Source organism: Falco cherrug, chromosome 4, assembly GCF_023634085.1.
Source record: "Falco cherrug isolate bFalChe1 chromosome 4, bFalChe1.pri, whole genome shotgun sequence".
NCBI lineage: Eukaryota > Metazoa > Chordata > Aves > Falconiformes > Falconidae > Falco > Falco cherrug.
In genome coordinates this window covers 35,570,706-35,589,884 of record NC_073700.1, presented here as the reverse complement: position 1 = coordinate 35,589,884, position 19,179 = coordinate 35,570,706, and the positions used below count along the sequence as shown (strand labels likewise).

The following is a 19,179-nucleotide window of genomic DNA, read 5'->3' as shown; positions in this document are numbered from 1 at the left end:
TGATATATATCTTTAAATAGGGAATAAGGGCAGAAAATGGTCCCTAAATTGGAAAGTTGGAACCATCATTTAACCATAAAACTTCTAGTTCTCAAAGTACTGAAGACCATCCTTAATTAGCAATCACTTTGATTGCCTGAATGTCTATTTCTGCTTGGGAATATGTAGTTGAATTAGAAAACTCAAAGCAGGATCTCTTTCAGGTTCAGGTTTTAAAACAGCCTTTCTTCAGTGCAATAGTACTTGATCTACAGAAGTACAGCATAAAAGACATGAAGCAACTAAGACTCTGATTTGGCCATTGGGCAGGTACAGGCACTTATATCAGATGTAAAAGGAGCCATAGTGTGCAAGACTTTGATACCATAGAAACCAAAATGATTTTGAGAGTTAGAGGAAGGAGTTAATATTCAACACTGTGAATCTGGCGTTTATATTTCCAGAGAAATCTCAGTGAGACCACAGTGTACAGAAGCCTGAAATAGAAAAGAATAGACTGCTGCCAACAGGGTTTTTGCAAAGGTAAATAATGAAAAATAAAAGGTCAAAGCTTGAAGGTAAGAACAAGAATATACAGGAGAAGCAACTAAAAGAATCTTTTTATAACAAGAGGCTCTTAGTTATGGAACAGACAGAGCAGTGATTTTGGAAATGCAGTGGACAATTGCTTTTTATATTCTCTGCTTACCTAATTTTAAAATGGGGTCATATGGTGGAGCGTGAGACAGACACTTTTGAAGTGGTAACTCAGGTTGTAATATGTCTAGACTGTAAATCTAACTGTGATAATTAAAAAAAAATAATTAATGACTTGGACAAAATAAATCCCAATATTATAGTTGTGCTATTGCACTCAGACCACAGATGACTGATTGAACAGAGCCATCTCCAGTGACATCAGGTGATTTAATATACCTTGGAAGGAAATGATATGGCAAACAGAATGACTTCCGGTGGTTTTTAGCAACAGGGGTTTTTTTGTTAACATGTGGTATTCAAAGACGCGTTCCAAATCTGTTGAATTCAAGAAAATTACGAACGTCAATTCTGTCTTACTATTTTGCTTTTTTCTGGCATTTTTTTTCCCTTCAGCATTGACCAAAGGCTAGCATATCACAGCCTAGCTGCACAAAACTCATCAGGTGGTTAGTCAGTTTTAGAGAATACCAACAGATTGCTAGAGATTTCTGAAAAGCCAAGTCTGAACTTCCAAGACTTTTTCAAACTTACTCTCCTTCAAAGGCAAAAATAGCTGCATGGCTGAAAGGGCAAGTTATATATGACATGTGCAAAAAAAAGGAAAAAAAATTAGCTGAAATGAAAGTCTCCTGTTGACTTCAGTGAGCCTTGGATTAGGAGAAGGGACGCGTGCAGCTAATCATCTCCACAAGACAAACTCGCACTTTCCTGTCCTTTCAACCTGGCTGCTTTCTCCCCTACAGAGTCTATATGGTATAGGGCTTACTACTAAGGTTTCTGCATAAAAGAAAACTCCAAGTCTTGTTTTGTTTATAATTTTGAAGTTATTTACACATGCTTAGTGTATGCTGATCAGACTGTTCAAAGATGGCAGAAAATAAATATAACAGATTCAAGCTATGCATAAAACTGTACATACTCGTTGTAAGCCATGGTAGCCTGTTCTTAGAAAACAGGAAGGACTAATTTCATATATTACAGAAACATTATCTTTGATATTCAATGTTGAATACTAAACAAGACCAAGAGGCTGTCAAATACTGAATGAGAAGAGGCAGATGAATAGAGCAAAATAAATAACCATAGTACCCAGGTATGACTTCTTCCAAAGGTTGGCTGATTCAAAAAATTTAATCATAAAAATAATGTAAAAAAATTAATTCAGCAAAATTTGAAACACAACCTTCCAAAATTGGTGTATTTGCTATATAATAAATCCATCTTATTAGGTTGCTTGTGCCTTTCCTAGTCTTTACTAATGCTGTTAAATATGTCCTACAATCAGAAGATTTTCATTTTGATTAAAAAAAAAAATACCTATTTCCATAAGCAATCTGTACAAAAGTAGCTATCATCATAAGGGATGGTAGAAAGTACTTTTTATTCCCTTCAGCTGCAAAATAAATGAGTATTTTCACTGCAGCTGGTGCTGCAACAGTGCTTTTCCCAGTGATTCTAACCATTAGAATGGTGATGAATGGTGTTACACCCAGCTGGTGGCCGGTCACAAGTGGTGTTCTCCAGGGCTCAGTATTGGGGCCAGTCCTGTTTAGTATTGTTATCGATAATCTGGATGAGGGGATCCAATGCACACTCAGCAAGTTTGCAGATGACACCGAGGTTGGGGGGCAGTGTTGATCTGCTTGAGGGTAGGAAGGCTCTGCAGAGGGATCTGGACAGGATGGACCCATGGGCTGAAGCCAATGGTATGAGGTTCAACAAGACTCAGTGCTTGGTCCTTCGCTTGGGTCACAACAGCCCCACCCAACACTACAGGCTTAGGGAAGGGTAGTTGGGAAGCTGCCTGGTGGGAAAGGATCTGAGGGTGTTGGTTGACAGCCGGCTAAACATGAGCCAGCAGTGTGCCCAGGTGGCCAAGAAGGCCAATAGCATCCTGACTTACATCCAAAACAGCGTGGCCAGCAGGACTTGGGAAGCAATCGTTCCCCTGTACTCAGCACTGATGAGGCCACACCTCGAATCCTGTGTTCAGTTTTGGGCCCAATACAAGGGAGACGCTGAGGTGCTGGAGCATGCCTTGAGAAGGGCAACGAGGCTGGGGAAGGGTCTAGAGCACACAAGTCTTATGAGGAGTGGCTGAGGGAACTGGGGTTTAGTCTGGAGAAAAGGAGGCTAAAGGGGGACCTTGTTACTCTCTACGTCTACCTGAAAGGAGGTTGTAGGCAGGTGGGGGTTAGTCTCTTCTCCTAGATAACAACTGGCAGGACAAGAGGAAATGGTCTCATGTTGCACCAGGGGAGGTTTAGGTTGGATATTGGGAAAAACTTTTTCACTGAAAGGGTGGTCCAGCGTTGGAACAGGCTGTCCAGGAAGGTGGTGGAATTGCCATCCCTGGAAAGGTTCAAAAAACATGTAGATGTGATGGACTTGGCAGTGCTGGGTTAATGGTTGGACTTGGTGATCTTAAGGGTCTTTTCCAACCTAAGTGATTCTGTGATTACTATGAAAGCAAGATTTCCTCTCCTTCCACAAATGGCGAGGTCAAATGTGTGAGAGTTTTGATCATCTTGGAGAGATGTGCTGCTTTACAGTTGTACCAGTATCTCTCTACAGACATGAAATTCTAATCTCTTAACAGAAGCTGCTGAATGGACCACAGATGTGAAGGGATTGCTTTAGTCTAGCAGTTTCTGTCAGAACAGAAGTGATCTTTACGCAGCACAGTACAGAGCTACAGTGGCCAGTACTTTGTATTTCGGGTTTACTGGAAGCATAGATGCACCACAGTTCTCCATAAATCAGAAAAATTCCCCATTTTTCTTTTTCTCCTTCCCCAAATGACTGTTCAGAAGCAGAGATACTTGGTGACTGTGACATTCCCTGAAATCCTGGCATTTAATCAGCTTTCAGTATGCATCTCTGGTTCCTTCCTGCCAAAGGGGTTCCCTAGAGATGCCAGATTTCACAGGTGCCTGTGGCAAAGCCAAGCTGTAAGAGGAATCAACCAGCCCAGAAGTTTACCCTGAGACATGGAGCATGTGAAAAAACAGCTTTGGGATTTCTAGGTGCCCCGCTGTCTGGCAAAAATATTGGAAGCTTTGATGCCTAGTTCAAGCCAGTATTTCAGGGCTCCAAGATTACCTCCTGTGCACCTGGGAGCTGTGCTTCAGTTGCAACTTTGGCTTTCAGGGTTTTATGGAGAATGCAACATCTCCAGAACTGCAAGGCTGCTCTGGATCCTCATGCACTGACAGGAAACCAGGCTCTTTACACAGAGGCATTCCTTTTGTCTTCATAGTAGATGTACTGAATCCAACATGTTATCTCCCAAATACTCTGAATGTCACTTCTCTGGCATTTTCTAGCAGTCTGTTTTGTCAGAAAGTTTCTGGCCACCATTACTTGCAGGGACAAAGCACATCTAGCCACCTGTGAAGTATATGTGCTTACTTTGTGTCAGCTCAAAGTGTGTTTCATGGCTCTACAGGCCAGTAATTCCAAAATAATGAACTGTGTTGTTCAACCCATGGAAAAGTATTAATAGGGATTCAAAAACAGGCACAGTAAGAAAAGAAAAAAAAAAAGCTTCCTGCTAGAAGCAAAATTCAACTATGTCATCTCCTGTATTCAGCAGTGGAAGCAAAGTGACACTGAGAACTGCAGCACATCTAAGGGGAGTAGAACTTTAGCTTTTTGCTCCTCCAGTAAAAGCCTCTGCACATCACTATTGTCTTTAGAGATGACTTTTTTCCTAGTGTTATGACTTGTCAGGTTTGTGCACTCCTGTTGCCTCAGTGTAGCCTATTAGGTGGTTACCGAGGCCTAGTACAACCAGCAGCACGATTCCAACTTTTACTAAATTGGCTGTTATCACTAGCCTGTTTTCAGTGCCAGAGATGAGACAGGAGGGCCAATTGACAAGCAGAGGGAAGAACCCCCTGCAGTGGCCTGTGGACTGTACTCTGCGGAAGGATGAGGACTGATTCCTCATACCCATGCAGAGCAGCTTCTATCTCAGAGACATTGGGACTCATAGCCAGTACAAAAATACTCATAGCATTTTTCATGGAAAGAGAGAATGTGAAGCACTGAGTTTATGTAATGCACATAGAAGCAGGTAATATGCCTGTGCACTGCTTTCAAAACAAATGTACTGGTTCCCCCAGTCTGTATTTATATATGCAGATTCCTTTGGAATTTCTCCAGAAATCATCAAAAGTAAGAAAGGGAAATCCTGATGAAGTGAGCATTTGTCCAGGGTTCACTGCAGTCATGAGGAGTATCAGCGTTGGTGGAGAATCAGCGTTGGGTACAAGAAGGGCTGGCAGCTCTGAAAGGAAAGCAAGCCCTGTGCTGAGAGTTATAACAAGGCTGGCAGGGGCGGGGACAGTGTCCTCAGTGGTAAGAGCACGCCCCAATGGTACCTGAGCAAGGAAAGCAGAGCAGGTCTGGTGACAACAACCATGGTCAGCCTGTCAGCCATACTCCAGATCTCCAGGCAAATCCCTAGTACAAGGCAGGCCCAAGCTCAAGCGTGAAGTCACATCCAGGTCCCTGGGGCCGGGGAACAAGGACCAAGGGCCAGTGTCTCAGCTTGAAATCTGCTTCTGAACGAAAGGAGGGGGAGACTCTGCCGAGGCTTCTCAAAGCCAGACACCTGCAGCATGTTCAAAACAACTCAGGTAGTCAAATGAGCAGGAGTGGTGGGATGTGCTCAGCACCATGACAGTCAGGTCACTTCCACACTGGTACTATCCTGTGCCACCTTCCCCCTTTCCCCCACTCTACCCATTCCAAATTGGACAATGTTGCCTGCCTGTTAGGGAAGCCAGGAACAAAAAACATTGCAGCTGCTTGTATTGCGCTTAGCTATTAGCTATATTTATATGGTAATTCCAGCATAAAACATTGAATAAATACTATTCCACACACATGCCAAATTTAATCGTTAGGATTCACAGTAGTAGAATGCTGCAGCAGGCTAGATTAGGAATAAGCAATTAGATGTAGGTTTTTTCTGCACAGGTTGGCCCGCTCCTCCAGATGGGTTAAATCAAAGAGAAAAAAAAACCAAACAACTCTAGGCCTCTGAATACATTTGAGGCAATGGTAAAAGGTATAGTAAAAGGCCTGGCTACAAGACAAGTCATTCGTGCCGCCAGGTGACAAGCTAGTGACAAACTGCAGGAATGATGTGATTCTTTTCACATGAACATCTTTTATCTGGAATATTTTGTACTATCACTATTTAGTTTTCTACCTCATGCAACTATTTCAATTTCTACCCAGTATGATGTTTTTAAGTTGCACCATCTGGTCTCTCTTCACCCATCTCTAACCTGTGCTTAGTTCTGCTTTGGCTCATCAACTAACAGTGGTCTTGAAAATCTTGATTTTGATACCTGAAACAGCAGTAAGAGTGCACTTGCTACACCACGCTCTATTAACATTTAATATACTTAAGTGAAAAAGGATCAATTTCACAGAATTCTTGAGAAAGCCCAAAAAACGCTGACCCAGATGTGGAACAAAACTTAGCCATTAACAGTATTTTGACAAGGACTATCTTATTATTGGACAATTTAAGGGAGCGGAAATAGGCCTCAAATTGCTCAGTTTAAATCCAGTCTAACAATGACTTAAAATAATTTCCAACTGAAGCACTGTAATTGAGTGAGCTGAGCAGCCTCGTTTATTGCTGAACGTTATCCACGTTAGAGAAGCCATGCAGCTGATTTGTACTGCAATGCTTTAAAGAGCTCTCAGCAGTCATGGATTAAACACAGAGTCTCGTTCAAGATGGTCCATCCATGTCAAAGATGAAAAAAAAGTGGCAGAGTAGCTGGGTCATTACCCTTACCTATGCTGAAGCATTTCTGTTGCTAAATGACTGAGGTGACTCTTGAAGGCTGAGTAACCAATAGTTTCCAAACAGCAACAGATTCACAAGCAAGAAAAAGGATAAACAATGTCAAAGAGACACTGTGATCCAGCACAATTTCTACTGGCTCTGGCACACACCTGCTATGTATCTGTAAGCAATTCAGCACTCAGCTCTTACTGCCTCTAGACTGCAAATTACCTGCCTGCTGCTTTAGGTGTTCATGGAATAGAGGTCCAATTGCTATTCAGTATGTGCATACCACCAGAATAAGAATGACACAGGTTTGGGTTCCTACACGTAGGTTTGGGACCTTTTGTGTTACTGATACACCTCACCTCCATGCCCTGTCTTTGACAAAGATGGCGACAACAAAACCCTCAAATTAGAATTAAACCAGCTAAAGGTTATAGAGCACAATGAGCTTCTCAGTGAACAAAATGCTCACATCAAGTGACAGCAGCAGGATTTTGCTGATAATTAGTTTTTCCTTACAGCATTCCTTACCAATTTGTCTGAAACTATTGACGCCAGGTCTAATGCATTCTCCCATTTCTCATTGTATCACTTCAGGCTTCTTTTAAAGTTTTCTTTGCACATACTGACTTAATAGGCATTTTATTTTTGTTGTTGTTGCTTTTCATCACAGGTGGCTAACATTCCATTTCTGGTTGGCAAACTGAAGATAAAATGTGATCGTTCAGCTAATATCCAGTTTAATTACACCAGTCTGCATTTAAGTTAAGGCAAAAATATGTATAAATAGCTTCAGGTTTACCTCTTCAGTCCCTCTCATTATATGTAAAAGCTCGATAATTTTACATCTATCTAGTCATTGTTTTAATGATAAAATATTTTTGTGCATACAGTAATAATATTTTACTTATTTCTTGGTCACTGAAAATTATCCTGGAGCTTGTAAAGCAGACACAATAGCTTCATCCTGTCACTGGCTGTGACTAATCTGTGTCATCTCCACTTTTTCTTCATGAATTTTGGTTTACTACCAGAAACAGAGCTTAATAACAATATATGCTAAAAAACAGTTGCCTAATGCATGCCTGCTTTAACTAAAATGAAACCTTTCTTCTTTCTTTTATGAAAAGGTAAGAGACTCCTGTGTGAAACTGTTCAGAATCATGTCTCAAAGCACTAAAGGTGTCATTTGTCACTGGGACAGAGATAGAGCATTACTCAAAGGCTTAATAATGTTAACATATTCTTTCCCAAGTAGTTTACGTCCCAGAAGCTCAAACCATTTTATGAAAAATAATTAATTATCCTTTAGCATAACTGCTGCCAGGTAGGCCAAACAGTTATCCACAATATTAGAAGAGAAATTCAGACATGAATAGGTTGGTGATTTGTAAGCATCACAATGGTGAAGGTGTGAGGTGGGAATCCTGACCTGTGGCCTCTTCAGAGGCTTGTATTTCTAGACTGTCCTCACACTTGTGCTCTGCTATTTCAGGATTTTTGGGAAATACAGTGTTCTAATTGTGCCTTTTCCCTCAAAGCTTGCCTTAAAAATGCATACTCTGAAGAGGGGGCTAAAGTGCGTGGTATAGTGCAGCTGTTTTGGGTTTATGAGATCTATGGACTCAGCTATATAAAAAGAATTGTCAGCTGTCAAAGGAGCTACTTGGTCTTTACCTGTTAGGAAGGGAGGTTTAGAAAAGCTGGAGATTCAGTGCAGAAATGGTATCATTCCTTAATAGTGCACAGATGAATGTGTATAAAGTATGGATTGACTTCTGTTCCTTCTCCATGGAAGACTATGCCTACCCCTCTAGAACTGGCTTTTAATCTCTTCAAGGACCACGGTGTCTACATATTCAGTTTACTCTGTATCCTCACCTTCAAATTTCTTCCCATTTCAACTGCCTGGTCTGGTTTTTCCTGTCAAAGTTCCCTTAATCCAGCTCTTGTCAATACACCTTCTGGTTTGAGATCTCCATGAGAATTAATCTCCTTACAGTATGTTCACAGCACTTGCACTGCTATGAAGATAAACTAAACCACTCCATATATCTCTATTATTCTAGCTACATTTCTAAATTTGCAGACAAGTTGCAAACTAGTTTCTTACGGTTTCTATATTTATTTTCCTCTACTTTGAAACTTGTGGTGCCTTGCTTATATTTTTGATTCTTTTGAAAACATTGCATAATTTTGGGTAGCTCTCAAAAATATTTTTTTCTGGTTCAAGCACACATTGAGTGGGATGTGAAGGAGATTCTGTGACTGTTCTGCAAGAGGTCAGACTAGACTATTGCTTGCCACACTAATTTTTGTGTTGGCTTCAAGCACGTACTGAGGGCATAAGGCTTGTTCACAATTCCCCTCCTGAATTATTGAAATCACAGTATGACAGCTGATCTGATCCAAGGGGTAACACTGGGGCATTTACAGCTAGAGTTGGAGAGTGGAAATAAGATAGTTAGAGGTTGTTTTCCTGTTTTCTGAGCTCTTGAGAACTTATTTTAAAATAAGTATGTATGTGTAATGTATTTGTGGCTTATCTTTCTAATTACCAGTATTATTGGCTTTAATTCACAGTAGCATCAGAATAACTTACTATCTCTTACTTAATATTTTGGAAAATAAATTTGCACCAAAGCCAATTATGCTGTAAGCAGTTAAAATAACTCCGCAACCCCAAAAAGCACCAAGAGGCAAAATTATACTTACAGAACCTTTGTTCTAGTTTCTTTTGACTGATGTCTGATAAACACCTAGTGAATATTAAATTATAATTCTGCCCATCTGTTAGTGGTAGCACAGCACGTGTACTCTGCAAATAGGTTCAAGATTTTGCTATGGCTCCTCATTCCCACACCCCCAGGTAAGGGTGTGAGGGGAGGGAAAGGGTGGGGCCAGCCCCTAAGGTATTTTCAGTGGTGTTCAGACTTCCTCAAACAGATCTAGAGTTTCCAAGGTTTTTAGGTTCTATTTCAACATCTAACTTAGTGGCTGGGATTGCAGAAGACTCATGTACTTTACCCTGTGCAGCCGGACATCTAGGCTATACCTCAACTAAATACACCCCAACAAACGCAATGATTTCTAATAGGAAGATCCATCTTCTACAGGTGGCAGTTGTGTCTTCAGACACATGATAGCCTTACTTTACCAACCAGTTTCGCAATTTGAGTTTTAAAAACAACTACTGAGAAATGTTCTCTCCTGAGGGACATTTAAAAATCTGCCTCAATTTTTTCTTTCAAGATTCTGTTATCTTGGAAAAAAATAGTGATTTTTAATATTTATTTACCCACTTTCTTCATTATGAATTGAAGCCAAAACTTGCAGACAATACTATCAGGATAACTTTAAAAAGATATATATTTTCCTATTTTTTTCTTTATATACTATAGAATTTCTTTGTTGCCATTTTGAGACAACAGGTGTTTGTGAACTAAGCTCATGCAAGGGCTGTTTGTTGAGATCTTTTAATTCCTACTCCAAGTTTCTGTCAGAAATTCTTCTCAGCTGTTTGTGCTTAGTCTGTCATGGGGGACTTCGGAATTCATCTCCAATTAATTGGACAGCTGTTTTTCCTGATGCTTTTTGTCTCCTGTTTCCTGCATAATCATGCTTGAGTACCTTTTGACCTCTCAATTTTCCTTTTTTTAAACCAATACAGCTGAAACAGGCCTGCTTTCAGGAATATGTCTCCATTTGGGTACCAAACATGCAGGCACTCTATTTTTTAGTCTCTAAATTGTTGTTCAAAATGAAGGCCAAGTATGGTGAACCCTTGGAATAAGGCTTTCCAGAGGCCAAGTTGCTCCTTCCCAAATCCACCTTCTATAAATTGGTTCCTTCTGCCTTCAATGAATACAGTTCATAGCCCTGTTTCTCCCTGAATTAGAAGTAGTGATACATCAATTATAGAGAAATAATCATAGAAGGATCCTGGCCTTAACAGTTGCCAAGTAATTACTGTGAAGTGGCATTTATTTCCTCCTCAACTAATTTCAGTGCTCTAGTGAGAAACACTCAGCCCCTCGAGGAGTTAGGCCCTAAGTCATTTCTAATCACATCCTTGGCTCCTCTCTAGTGGGTCTGGGCTTTAGCTGTTAGTCAAGCTGAGATGGTGGAATAGCATGAAGAACTATGAGAATTAAAGATGGGAAACCTTCATCAGTTTACATTGCCAGCACTTGAACCAAGATAGGAGCCTTCAGAATTGGAAGTAATTGCTCTGAGTGAGTTTTGTAGCAGTCTATGGCTGTTCTTTCAAAGTTTGCAGTGGTATCAATTAAGAAACAGTAGCTGTAGTTACATACTGGGCTGGGATTCCTTAGAGGTATGATAGATTGACTAACAAAATATATGGCACTGGCTTAGGGATTCTTTCACTTCAAAATAGTTATATTGAAAGTAATAAGCAAAACACTAGAAAAACCAGTCAATGTAGCATTACTACTTGCATTAATTACCCCATCAGATAGCTCTGTGATTAAATTTACATTCCTAAGGAAACCCATTAAACAGTTTGACTAGCTTAATTCATTTTCTCTGCTTTCACACACAGATCAACTTGACATCATTTCAATGGCTGAAACAACAATGATGCCTGAGGAAATTGAGCTTGAAATGGCAAAGATCCAGAGACTTCGGGAAGTCTTAGTCAGAAGAGAATCAGAACTCAGGTTTATGTAAGTATCAATGCTTCTGGGAAAACACTATGCAAAATTAATCAAAATAGGAAAGAATGCTATTTAGAAGACTTTTATCTGCTTGACATTTTAAAAGGAAGAAAGATAAAGAGCATCGCTGTTAGGTGAATGCTTGCAAAATGCCATTGGGAAATTATTTTTGTAGTTGCAAAGGAAATTACCTTTTTTATTCAGCATGATTTGCAGAAGACATAAAAGGTATCTATTACTTACAAAAGGAAACTTTAGCAAAGTACGTGTCTACAGAGCACATTTTTATACCTGACATCACTCTTCTGTGGGAAGGATATTTGTCTAAAGAAAACAGCAACAGGTAGGGAGCTTCCACAGTCTAACCTAATTCAGGCTTTATTCCTTGCTTCATTAGTGGTCTTAGTTCATGTCACAAGAGAGCATGCTGTGTTCTGGACTAAGAGCAGCCAAGATTTGACATTTGTTAAATGGAAGCCATTAAGTTACGAACAGAAAAAATATTTTGATGTAGCAAATTAAATAGTAATACTCCAAGAAAGGTTTTCAAAACTGTCAAAGGGTCAGGCATAGGAGCCTTGCTGAAGGTTCACGAATATTAATCCAGTTCTGATGACGAAGTCAATGTGGTTTATATTCCTAAATCACTGGATTTAGAAGACCAGGACTTTTATTAATAAGGAGTATATATATTATTTCGAAGTCCCATCTGTCTGTGAGTACCTTGGGTGGGAAACTAATGCCTATGCTGACAGGCCAAGAACTTCAGTAGACCTAAAATCTGCTTGAACCCAGACCCTTGGCATTAATGAAGCTACAATAGCCTGAAAAAACTCACTTGTTCTCTTCTCCCTTTAAAGTACAAAGGTAGGACTGGTACTTTAACCCTTACACCTGGAGGTTAATTTCAGTGCCCTGACATGCACTGCCAGAAGTTGAAAGCCTCATCCTCAAACAGCACAGACATCTGCATCTGAGTGTTATCCCAGAAGACTTCAGCCCAGAATCACTGCTTAGACATCTTTGGAAATAAGGACTAGTAATAGTGACACTGACTTTTGATGCTGCTGTAGTGGTACAAGTAAAGTAAACAGGAAAGGTTTTGTCACACCCGCTTCTGGTAGTCAAATACTTACTTGGTTATTGGCTTGTACAGAAAGTTTATCTGGAAGAAGCCTCATCACTGAACCCTGCACTTTTCTTGACATTTTCTATATCAAACAAAGCACTGAAATAAACTGTCTCAGTGAATAAGAGCCATGGTGGACATCTGCTTGTCATTGTTTTGCACGTTCATCACTTGTTCTGTTTGTTCTTGTATCCAGTCTGTTCATTTCCCCCATGCTTATACTCATCACACTCTTTACTCTGTATTGCCTAGCAGGTGTTTGAATAAGGAATTTAACACGGTGGAGCTTGCTTATTGAAAAGGGAATATAACTGACATTCATACTGTGCAACAGTACTCTTCCTGCATTAGATGTCATCCAAACACACTCTGCCTAGAGCTACCCAAGAGCACTCCCCAGCTGTTCACTGTCTGAGTGAGGAAAGCTCTTCTGAGCACCGAAGACTCCATTAAGTTTGGCCCCTAGCTATTAGCAAAGCAGGCAGGTGACAGAGGCAGCAACTGCCAGAGATGGCCCCACTTTTTTGTCTCTTCTAAGTCATGGAAAGCCAAGCTGGTTGCTGCTGCCACTGTTATCAGCAAGAGGGACTGAGGTCTCTGCCACTGCCAAAAAATCCCACAAAAACGACCAAAGGAAATAAACTAGAGGGTTTGTGCTCTGCGTGTATCACCAGCCCTACTGCTGGCCATGGTTCCCTCCTGTTGGAGGCATACAGCCTTGTCAGCTTCACTTACACACACCAGCAACTACCACAGCTCTTCAGAGCACAGACACTTATTTTAACGGTATTCACAGTCAAGAATAAGAAAACAAAACACTGCAAGCTAGACCTGTTGCTGGTGGAAATCAGAGCAAGCTCTTCCCCTGTCAGAGTGATACAGGTTTAATCCATGGAATGAACTTGCTTTAAGACTACTAATTTAAATTACTGTTTTCCTTGAAGAAGCTGCACAAAGAAGATTGAGGTGGGATAATAATAAAACTCACCATTACTGATGTTTGAGACAGCTCTGCAATAACATGTGTTGTCTTTAACTGTTATGTCAACATTTTGCCCAAACAAATGCACTAGCTATAAAATAAGGGCATTTGGCAGAGAACTGCTCCATGTTAGCGTATCAGCCAGTACAAAAAAAAAAAATCCAACAAAACCCTCTGAAAAACAAACCCAACTGAAAAAAACACCTAGCAAGGTCTGGATGCTCAGGGGGCCTGGAGTTGGTTTGCATTTTTCACACTTGTGTGTGAAACAGTGAAAACTTTTTCTGATGATGTGTGAGATTGTTGATAATGTAATATTCTTTCAGGCAGTTTCTCAGCTGTGACGTATATAGCATGTGTCTCTCTTCAAGTGACGTTAACTCTACATGAGGGAGTCTTCAGCAAAACATACAGACAACTTTCCTTGCTTTAAAAGTTAAGGCATTGAGGCCTTATTTTCACCATAGCAATACTATGAGGTTCATATTCCCTCTCCCTACTGAACAAAGTAACACCAATGACTAATAAAGTCTGTAGGACAACAAAAGCGATAAAATGAAATATGTTGCTCCTACATCACTACACAAATGTTATAGTACAGTACTCACAGTTGGTAACACTTCAATATCTAAATAGAATCTTTACTGAACAGTTCATCATCACTAAAAGCTTTAGAAGAGTCACCCTTGTAAGGGTGAAAGAAAAAGTGGGATGGTGAAGAAATAAAAGCCAGACACTTAATCATCATCATTATTTCAAGACAAGTCTTAAAGTATTTGAGAATCAGGCAGTGGGATTAAACTAAAAAATAAAATAATTGAGTAGTATTAGACTTAAAAAGTGGTACAGAGCAGTGTTCAAAAACCATATAAAAATATGTGGGATGTTTTTCTCATACATATCCAAGTAGACTCTGTGTCTCATCTGTTAGCCTGTGTCTATCAAACATACTGTTGATCCCACAGACACAGCTTTTCAGTTTTCAAAACTGAGGAAAATTTCAATTATATTTGAATAAATGTCACATACATTTCAGTGATTAAGTATTGAGGTAAAACATCAACGCTTTTTTTTTTTTTTTTTAGTTTATGAATTTCCCCCCACTTCTTTGCAACAGTCACACTGTGAATAAGCAAGTTGCTTTGTGCTGTACTGGATATTAAAATTACTCATGATCATCACTCTGGGCCATCAGCAGGAAGGTTAATCTCAGGAAGAAATTTCCCACCCATAGAAAGGGATTTGGAGACCCAGTCGGGAATAGTAACTCACGTGATATTGAAGTCAGTCACCAGATAAGAGACCTCACCCACCTGCAGGTTTATGATTCTGGTTGAAGAAGGGAAAGAGCAGCAAAAATTCCTTCAGTAAGCGGCACACTTTCTTTTTAAAGTTTAGAGAGGGTCCTTCATAAGGGCCCTTCCACTGCAGACCCATGCAAGACAATGCTAATTGCTTGCCCTCACAGGTGAAATGAGCTCTGCTGCCATGAAACAAAATGGCTGCCACTCTGTAGCAGCTCAGCCACACAATACGAAATGGCTACCCTGTCTGTGGGGCCACTGTGGCCATCCTTCCCCTGACACCCTCCTCTTGCAACGGCTCTGAGGAATTTTTTTCCTTCTTCACAAACTCTGTGCACACCCCTTGTTGTCTGCTGGGCTACGTGACATAAAGGGTCGTGGGCTGCCAGCTAAGACCCCCAAAAACCTATGTTTTCCTAGTGACTACCTCCGATGCCCCTCACTCTGCACAGGGGCACTGGTGAGTCTGTCCCAGGAGGTCTTCCAGAAAACTGGGAGGTACTTGGATGCAGGGCTGTTAAATATATGTGTCTTCCACCTGTCCTTCAGTAAACACACTCACTGCTCAGATCACCCTGAGTGTAGCACCCAGAAAGGCCACACACCCGGGTTCCAGCCTGCGCTCAGCACAGTTCACAGGGCACAGCTCTGAAAATTAAACGGTCTGGCAGACAACTACTGACAGATTCCAGAAATTGCATCATTCCTAACTGGTGGACAAGTCAGATATGTACCAATATCCATCAAAATTACCTTAAAATTCAGAAGGTCTCTGTAAGAAGGTACTGCAATTGCATCTCTGTACCAGGCCCACAAATTCTGTGTCCGCAGTCCTACAGAGCAATATGTACTGTTTAGTGACAGACCGAGAATTTACTATTGAAGGAGAATAACTATATTTGCTCTCAGACAAATATAGGTATTTCTGTAGTCCGCCTATCACTGTGTTAAAGAAAAACCTCCCCAAAATACAGAAGTAGTGAACATTCATTGAGAACAATGCAAACAAGATTTACCCTCTTTAAAAATGAAATGCCAAAAATTTTTAAGTGAAAACCACAAATATCTGTACAGTTTCAAAACGTGTTTTTTCTCTTTTGTACTGCTTTGTAGTCCTTTGCACTCTCTTTTGTCTCTGCCTTGCAGATGGAAGTGGAAATTCCTTACTGGTGTACTAAACATTAATGTGAGACCTCATTTCAGTAATTAAAAACTAAAGCACTTAAAGACAAATACATATGTAAACAGTGTAACTGTGGAACTCTGAAGTGAAGCAAAACCATAACAATACAGGAAACTCCAATTGACATATCTGGTTTTCAAATTTATGAGTCTTCTTTATTGCAAAACACAATTTCCTGAGTGAAGCTCAATAAAATTAAATGTGTGACAGCATGGTCTTAGCCTCTCCCCTGAAATCTTTCTATTTGAAAAGCAAGGGAAGCAGCTGAACTTTTTGTACGTATTTTACTACATACCACAGTGAAATAGTTCACCTTGTAGTGTATACTTTAAGAGAGGCCAGCTTTCTGATAATTCTTGTTTTTCTTTTTATTGATACAAAGAAATAAAGAAAGCAAAATCAGCTGAAGCAATTGATTAAGAGGTCATGATCTTTCCTGGGTGCAAATTGTAAGTCAGATACTAGCCTTTGTAAGCCTTTGCTCCATAATGTTATTTCCTCCTTTGAAAAGGAGGGCAGCTGAAGACAGCTGTACTCTTCATATCCAGGAAGTCCATACTATTTCCAGCTGACTTCCTGCTTGCTATGAAGAATTACCTAAAGTTTACATGGAACCAATTTTCAGATTATAAAATCAAGCCTTCCTCGATTAGGTAATGCCACAATTTATGCTGTGCAATCACATTTTAGCTCAGGCAACCATAGTCACAGCACAGCAGATGTACTGTTATTTGCTCTGTAATTACATTATCAAATCTTATTTTTGTCACAAGACCCGGGCTCACTTAGTGCCTAGGATGGACCTCCTCAGGATATGTCAAGGTTATGTAGCAATTGTGGCTATGTGTAGCAATATGTAGCAATTTGTAGCATCTCTCCATGTTAATGATACTCTCAAATTTCATAAAATCATGGCAGGAGCTGTTGTGACCATCTTCAGCCTAGCCAGGAAATGAAAATATAGCTTAAAGCCATCATATGCTATCTCCAGCTCTTCTGGGTTTATTTTCAGAAAAGCTAAGGACTCGGCACATATTGATATGAAGGAGACAGTACATATGGAAAAGCATCAGTTTATAGCTAGCCAGCATTCCCCCTCATTTGCTTCTCAGGATTCTCAGCTCATTTCTTAAAATGTTCTCTATAAAAAGAGTTTTGGGTCAAACTGTAAATTTTCAATCTGTCTTTGCTATTAAAGAAAGCAAACATACCACTTCAGAACAAGCACACTCTCTCCATCTCTAATTCTCCTGTCCCACTTCCTTTTTCTTTTTCCTGGTGAGATAACAGACCCAAAAGCTGAGGGAATTGCTCAGGCAGCATCCTCTTCATTGCACATTGGATGTGTTACTGCTATGGATACTTGCGTGTGGCTTCAGAAGCAGTTTAGGATTCATATCACTGGGAGGCATGGAAATCTACTGTGCTGAGAAAGACTTGTAAAAATGGATAATGCATGAGTTAGCTCCATTTAGCTGACAGAGGAAACAGGCAGCAAAACCTGAGACCTCTATATGATATAGGAACCGATCAAAACTGAACCTCAAAATCACTTGTAGTGCAAAATTCACGCATTTTAAAATGAATTAGCATATTCTGACCCAGTAAATATTAATAGTATAGGTGAGATCTTATCACCCACGGTTACTGCTTGTGCCTGTGAATGGAAAAGGCATGGAGTTCTTATAGCATTCGCTGTCATCATGAAACATGCTCCTTGGGAAATCTGCCAGTACCTGTTACTGCTGGCTTTCCAGATGGAAAGCAAAAGTTGAAGCCAGCTATATTGGATGACCTTGAACTAAAACTGTGGAAGTTGCTTCCACCTGTGATAGCTGTCTTGGGAGTGGTTATTTCTGCCATGTAGATGATACTGAATGGCAACTGTATGTGTAGGGAATATAAGATATTAAATAGTAAGACCTATTAGGTTGCTTTAGGCAATTGTTGAAAACAGCTTTACTTACCTCATGAAACTTGTTTGATCTGTAAAATTATAACACACAGTATTTGCTTAATGTCTGTGTGGTTATTACATTGCTAAACTAATACTGTGAAAAAGCCAAATTCACCTTCACATTGACTTAGCAGAATTAAAAATCGGTCATTGTCTTGGTACACTCCCACTACACATGATTAGATGACTCCCTCGTCTCCAGAGTGCTCATAAGATCTACATCATCCAAATTCTCCATGGATCCATTCAAGTTTTTAAACCATTTGACACTATTATGTTTGCTTACTTGCAATCCCAGGAACAATTTTTTACCTTTTATGTAAATAAGTTTGCTGCAACTTGACTTTGCCCTGGTATTATACTAGCAGTCCCACAGCTTCATTAGCTGTCCAGAGTACATAATTAACCCTGGTTTGTTTTTGGGGTTTTTTTCGTTCTTCCAATCAGGCTTACTTTTTCTTTACTTGCCTTTTCAAACTTTACCCTTTTCCCACTTTGCAAAAAAGCCCCATAAATGTCTCTTTTGTTGCTATGATATCGATGTATCCATTGCTAGCAGTAGTAAAGGTGGGATAGTCAGTAACAGTCATTCTGTAGGGTACTGGACATAATGGTAGAATCTCAAATTTAGGACAAATTCATCGTGGAGAAAAAATTATAGTCCACATTCCTCCTAAGAACAACACCACACCAACAGAGGTCAGATAGGATTCTGACCTTTATGTCCTTTGCAGTATGCACAGCAGATTGGTATTTTGAAGTACAAAAAGGTATATTTGCTGATTGCCTCGCTTTACACAACCACTGCAAAGTGAAGCAACATCAAGCTATCCAAGAACTGCAGAAGTGAGAAGTTAAATCCTTTGGTGATGATAACCTTCAATAAATCAACTCAGAAATTCAGTGTTTTAATTTAGAATGCATGCAGCAAATCTAGTAGACTCACACAAAGTGGGAACATGAAATAAGCAGTCTCTCATTACTGGCTAAACTCAAGAAGTAATACTGTACTACAAAGCCTGCTTACGTGGAGCGTTCCCATTCTGAAGTGTGAAAAGGCAGTAACGATTGCTGTCTTTGTATGAATGAAGTCCATTTCAAATTTTAATTACTTTTTCATCCAAATACTTTATCTCTGTTTTTAGTAACTGTAGCATCAACTGTGACTTCTCCATGGCTTAATGCCATGTGTGGCAACAGTGACACACACTGAGCATCACCCTAGATAAGGGTGAGAGGGAGGGAGAGTGTACAGAGATAAACAGGCTGTCAGAGGTGTAAATAGCAGTGGTAACTCACTAGTTATATATTGCTAAGCAGGTGTTCTGACTTGCTTTCTTGGCCAGTTTTGATTTTGTCTTTGTCCTGTATATTATCTATTTTCTCTCCTCTAAGGTTAAGCATGTTTACTTATGTGTGCAGCATCTA

The 19,179-nt window shown here is 40.0% G+C and overlaps 1 protein-coding gene across 1 annotated transcript in view; it reads left to right on the top strand.

Moving 5' to 3' along the window:
* BMERB1 (bMERB domain containing 1) overlaps positions 1-19,179 on the top strand; it is a 54,552-nt gene that overhangs the window by 17,592 nt on the left and 17,781 nt on the right. Inside the window, exon 2 of the mRNA XM_055709293.1 lies at positions 11,082-11,205. Within this exon, the coding sequence (XP_055565268.1) occupies positions 11,082-11,205 (124 nt within the window). The remainder of the gene's footprint in view (positions 1-11,081; positions 11,206-19,179) is intronic.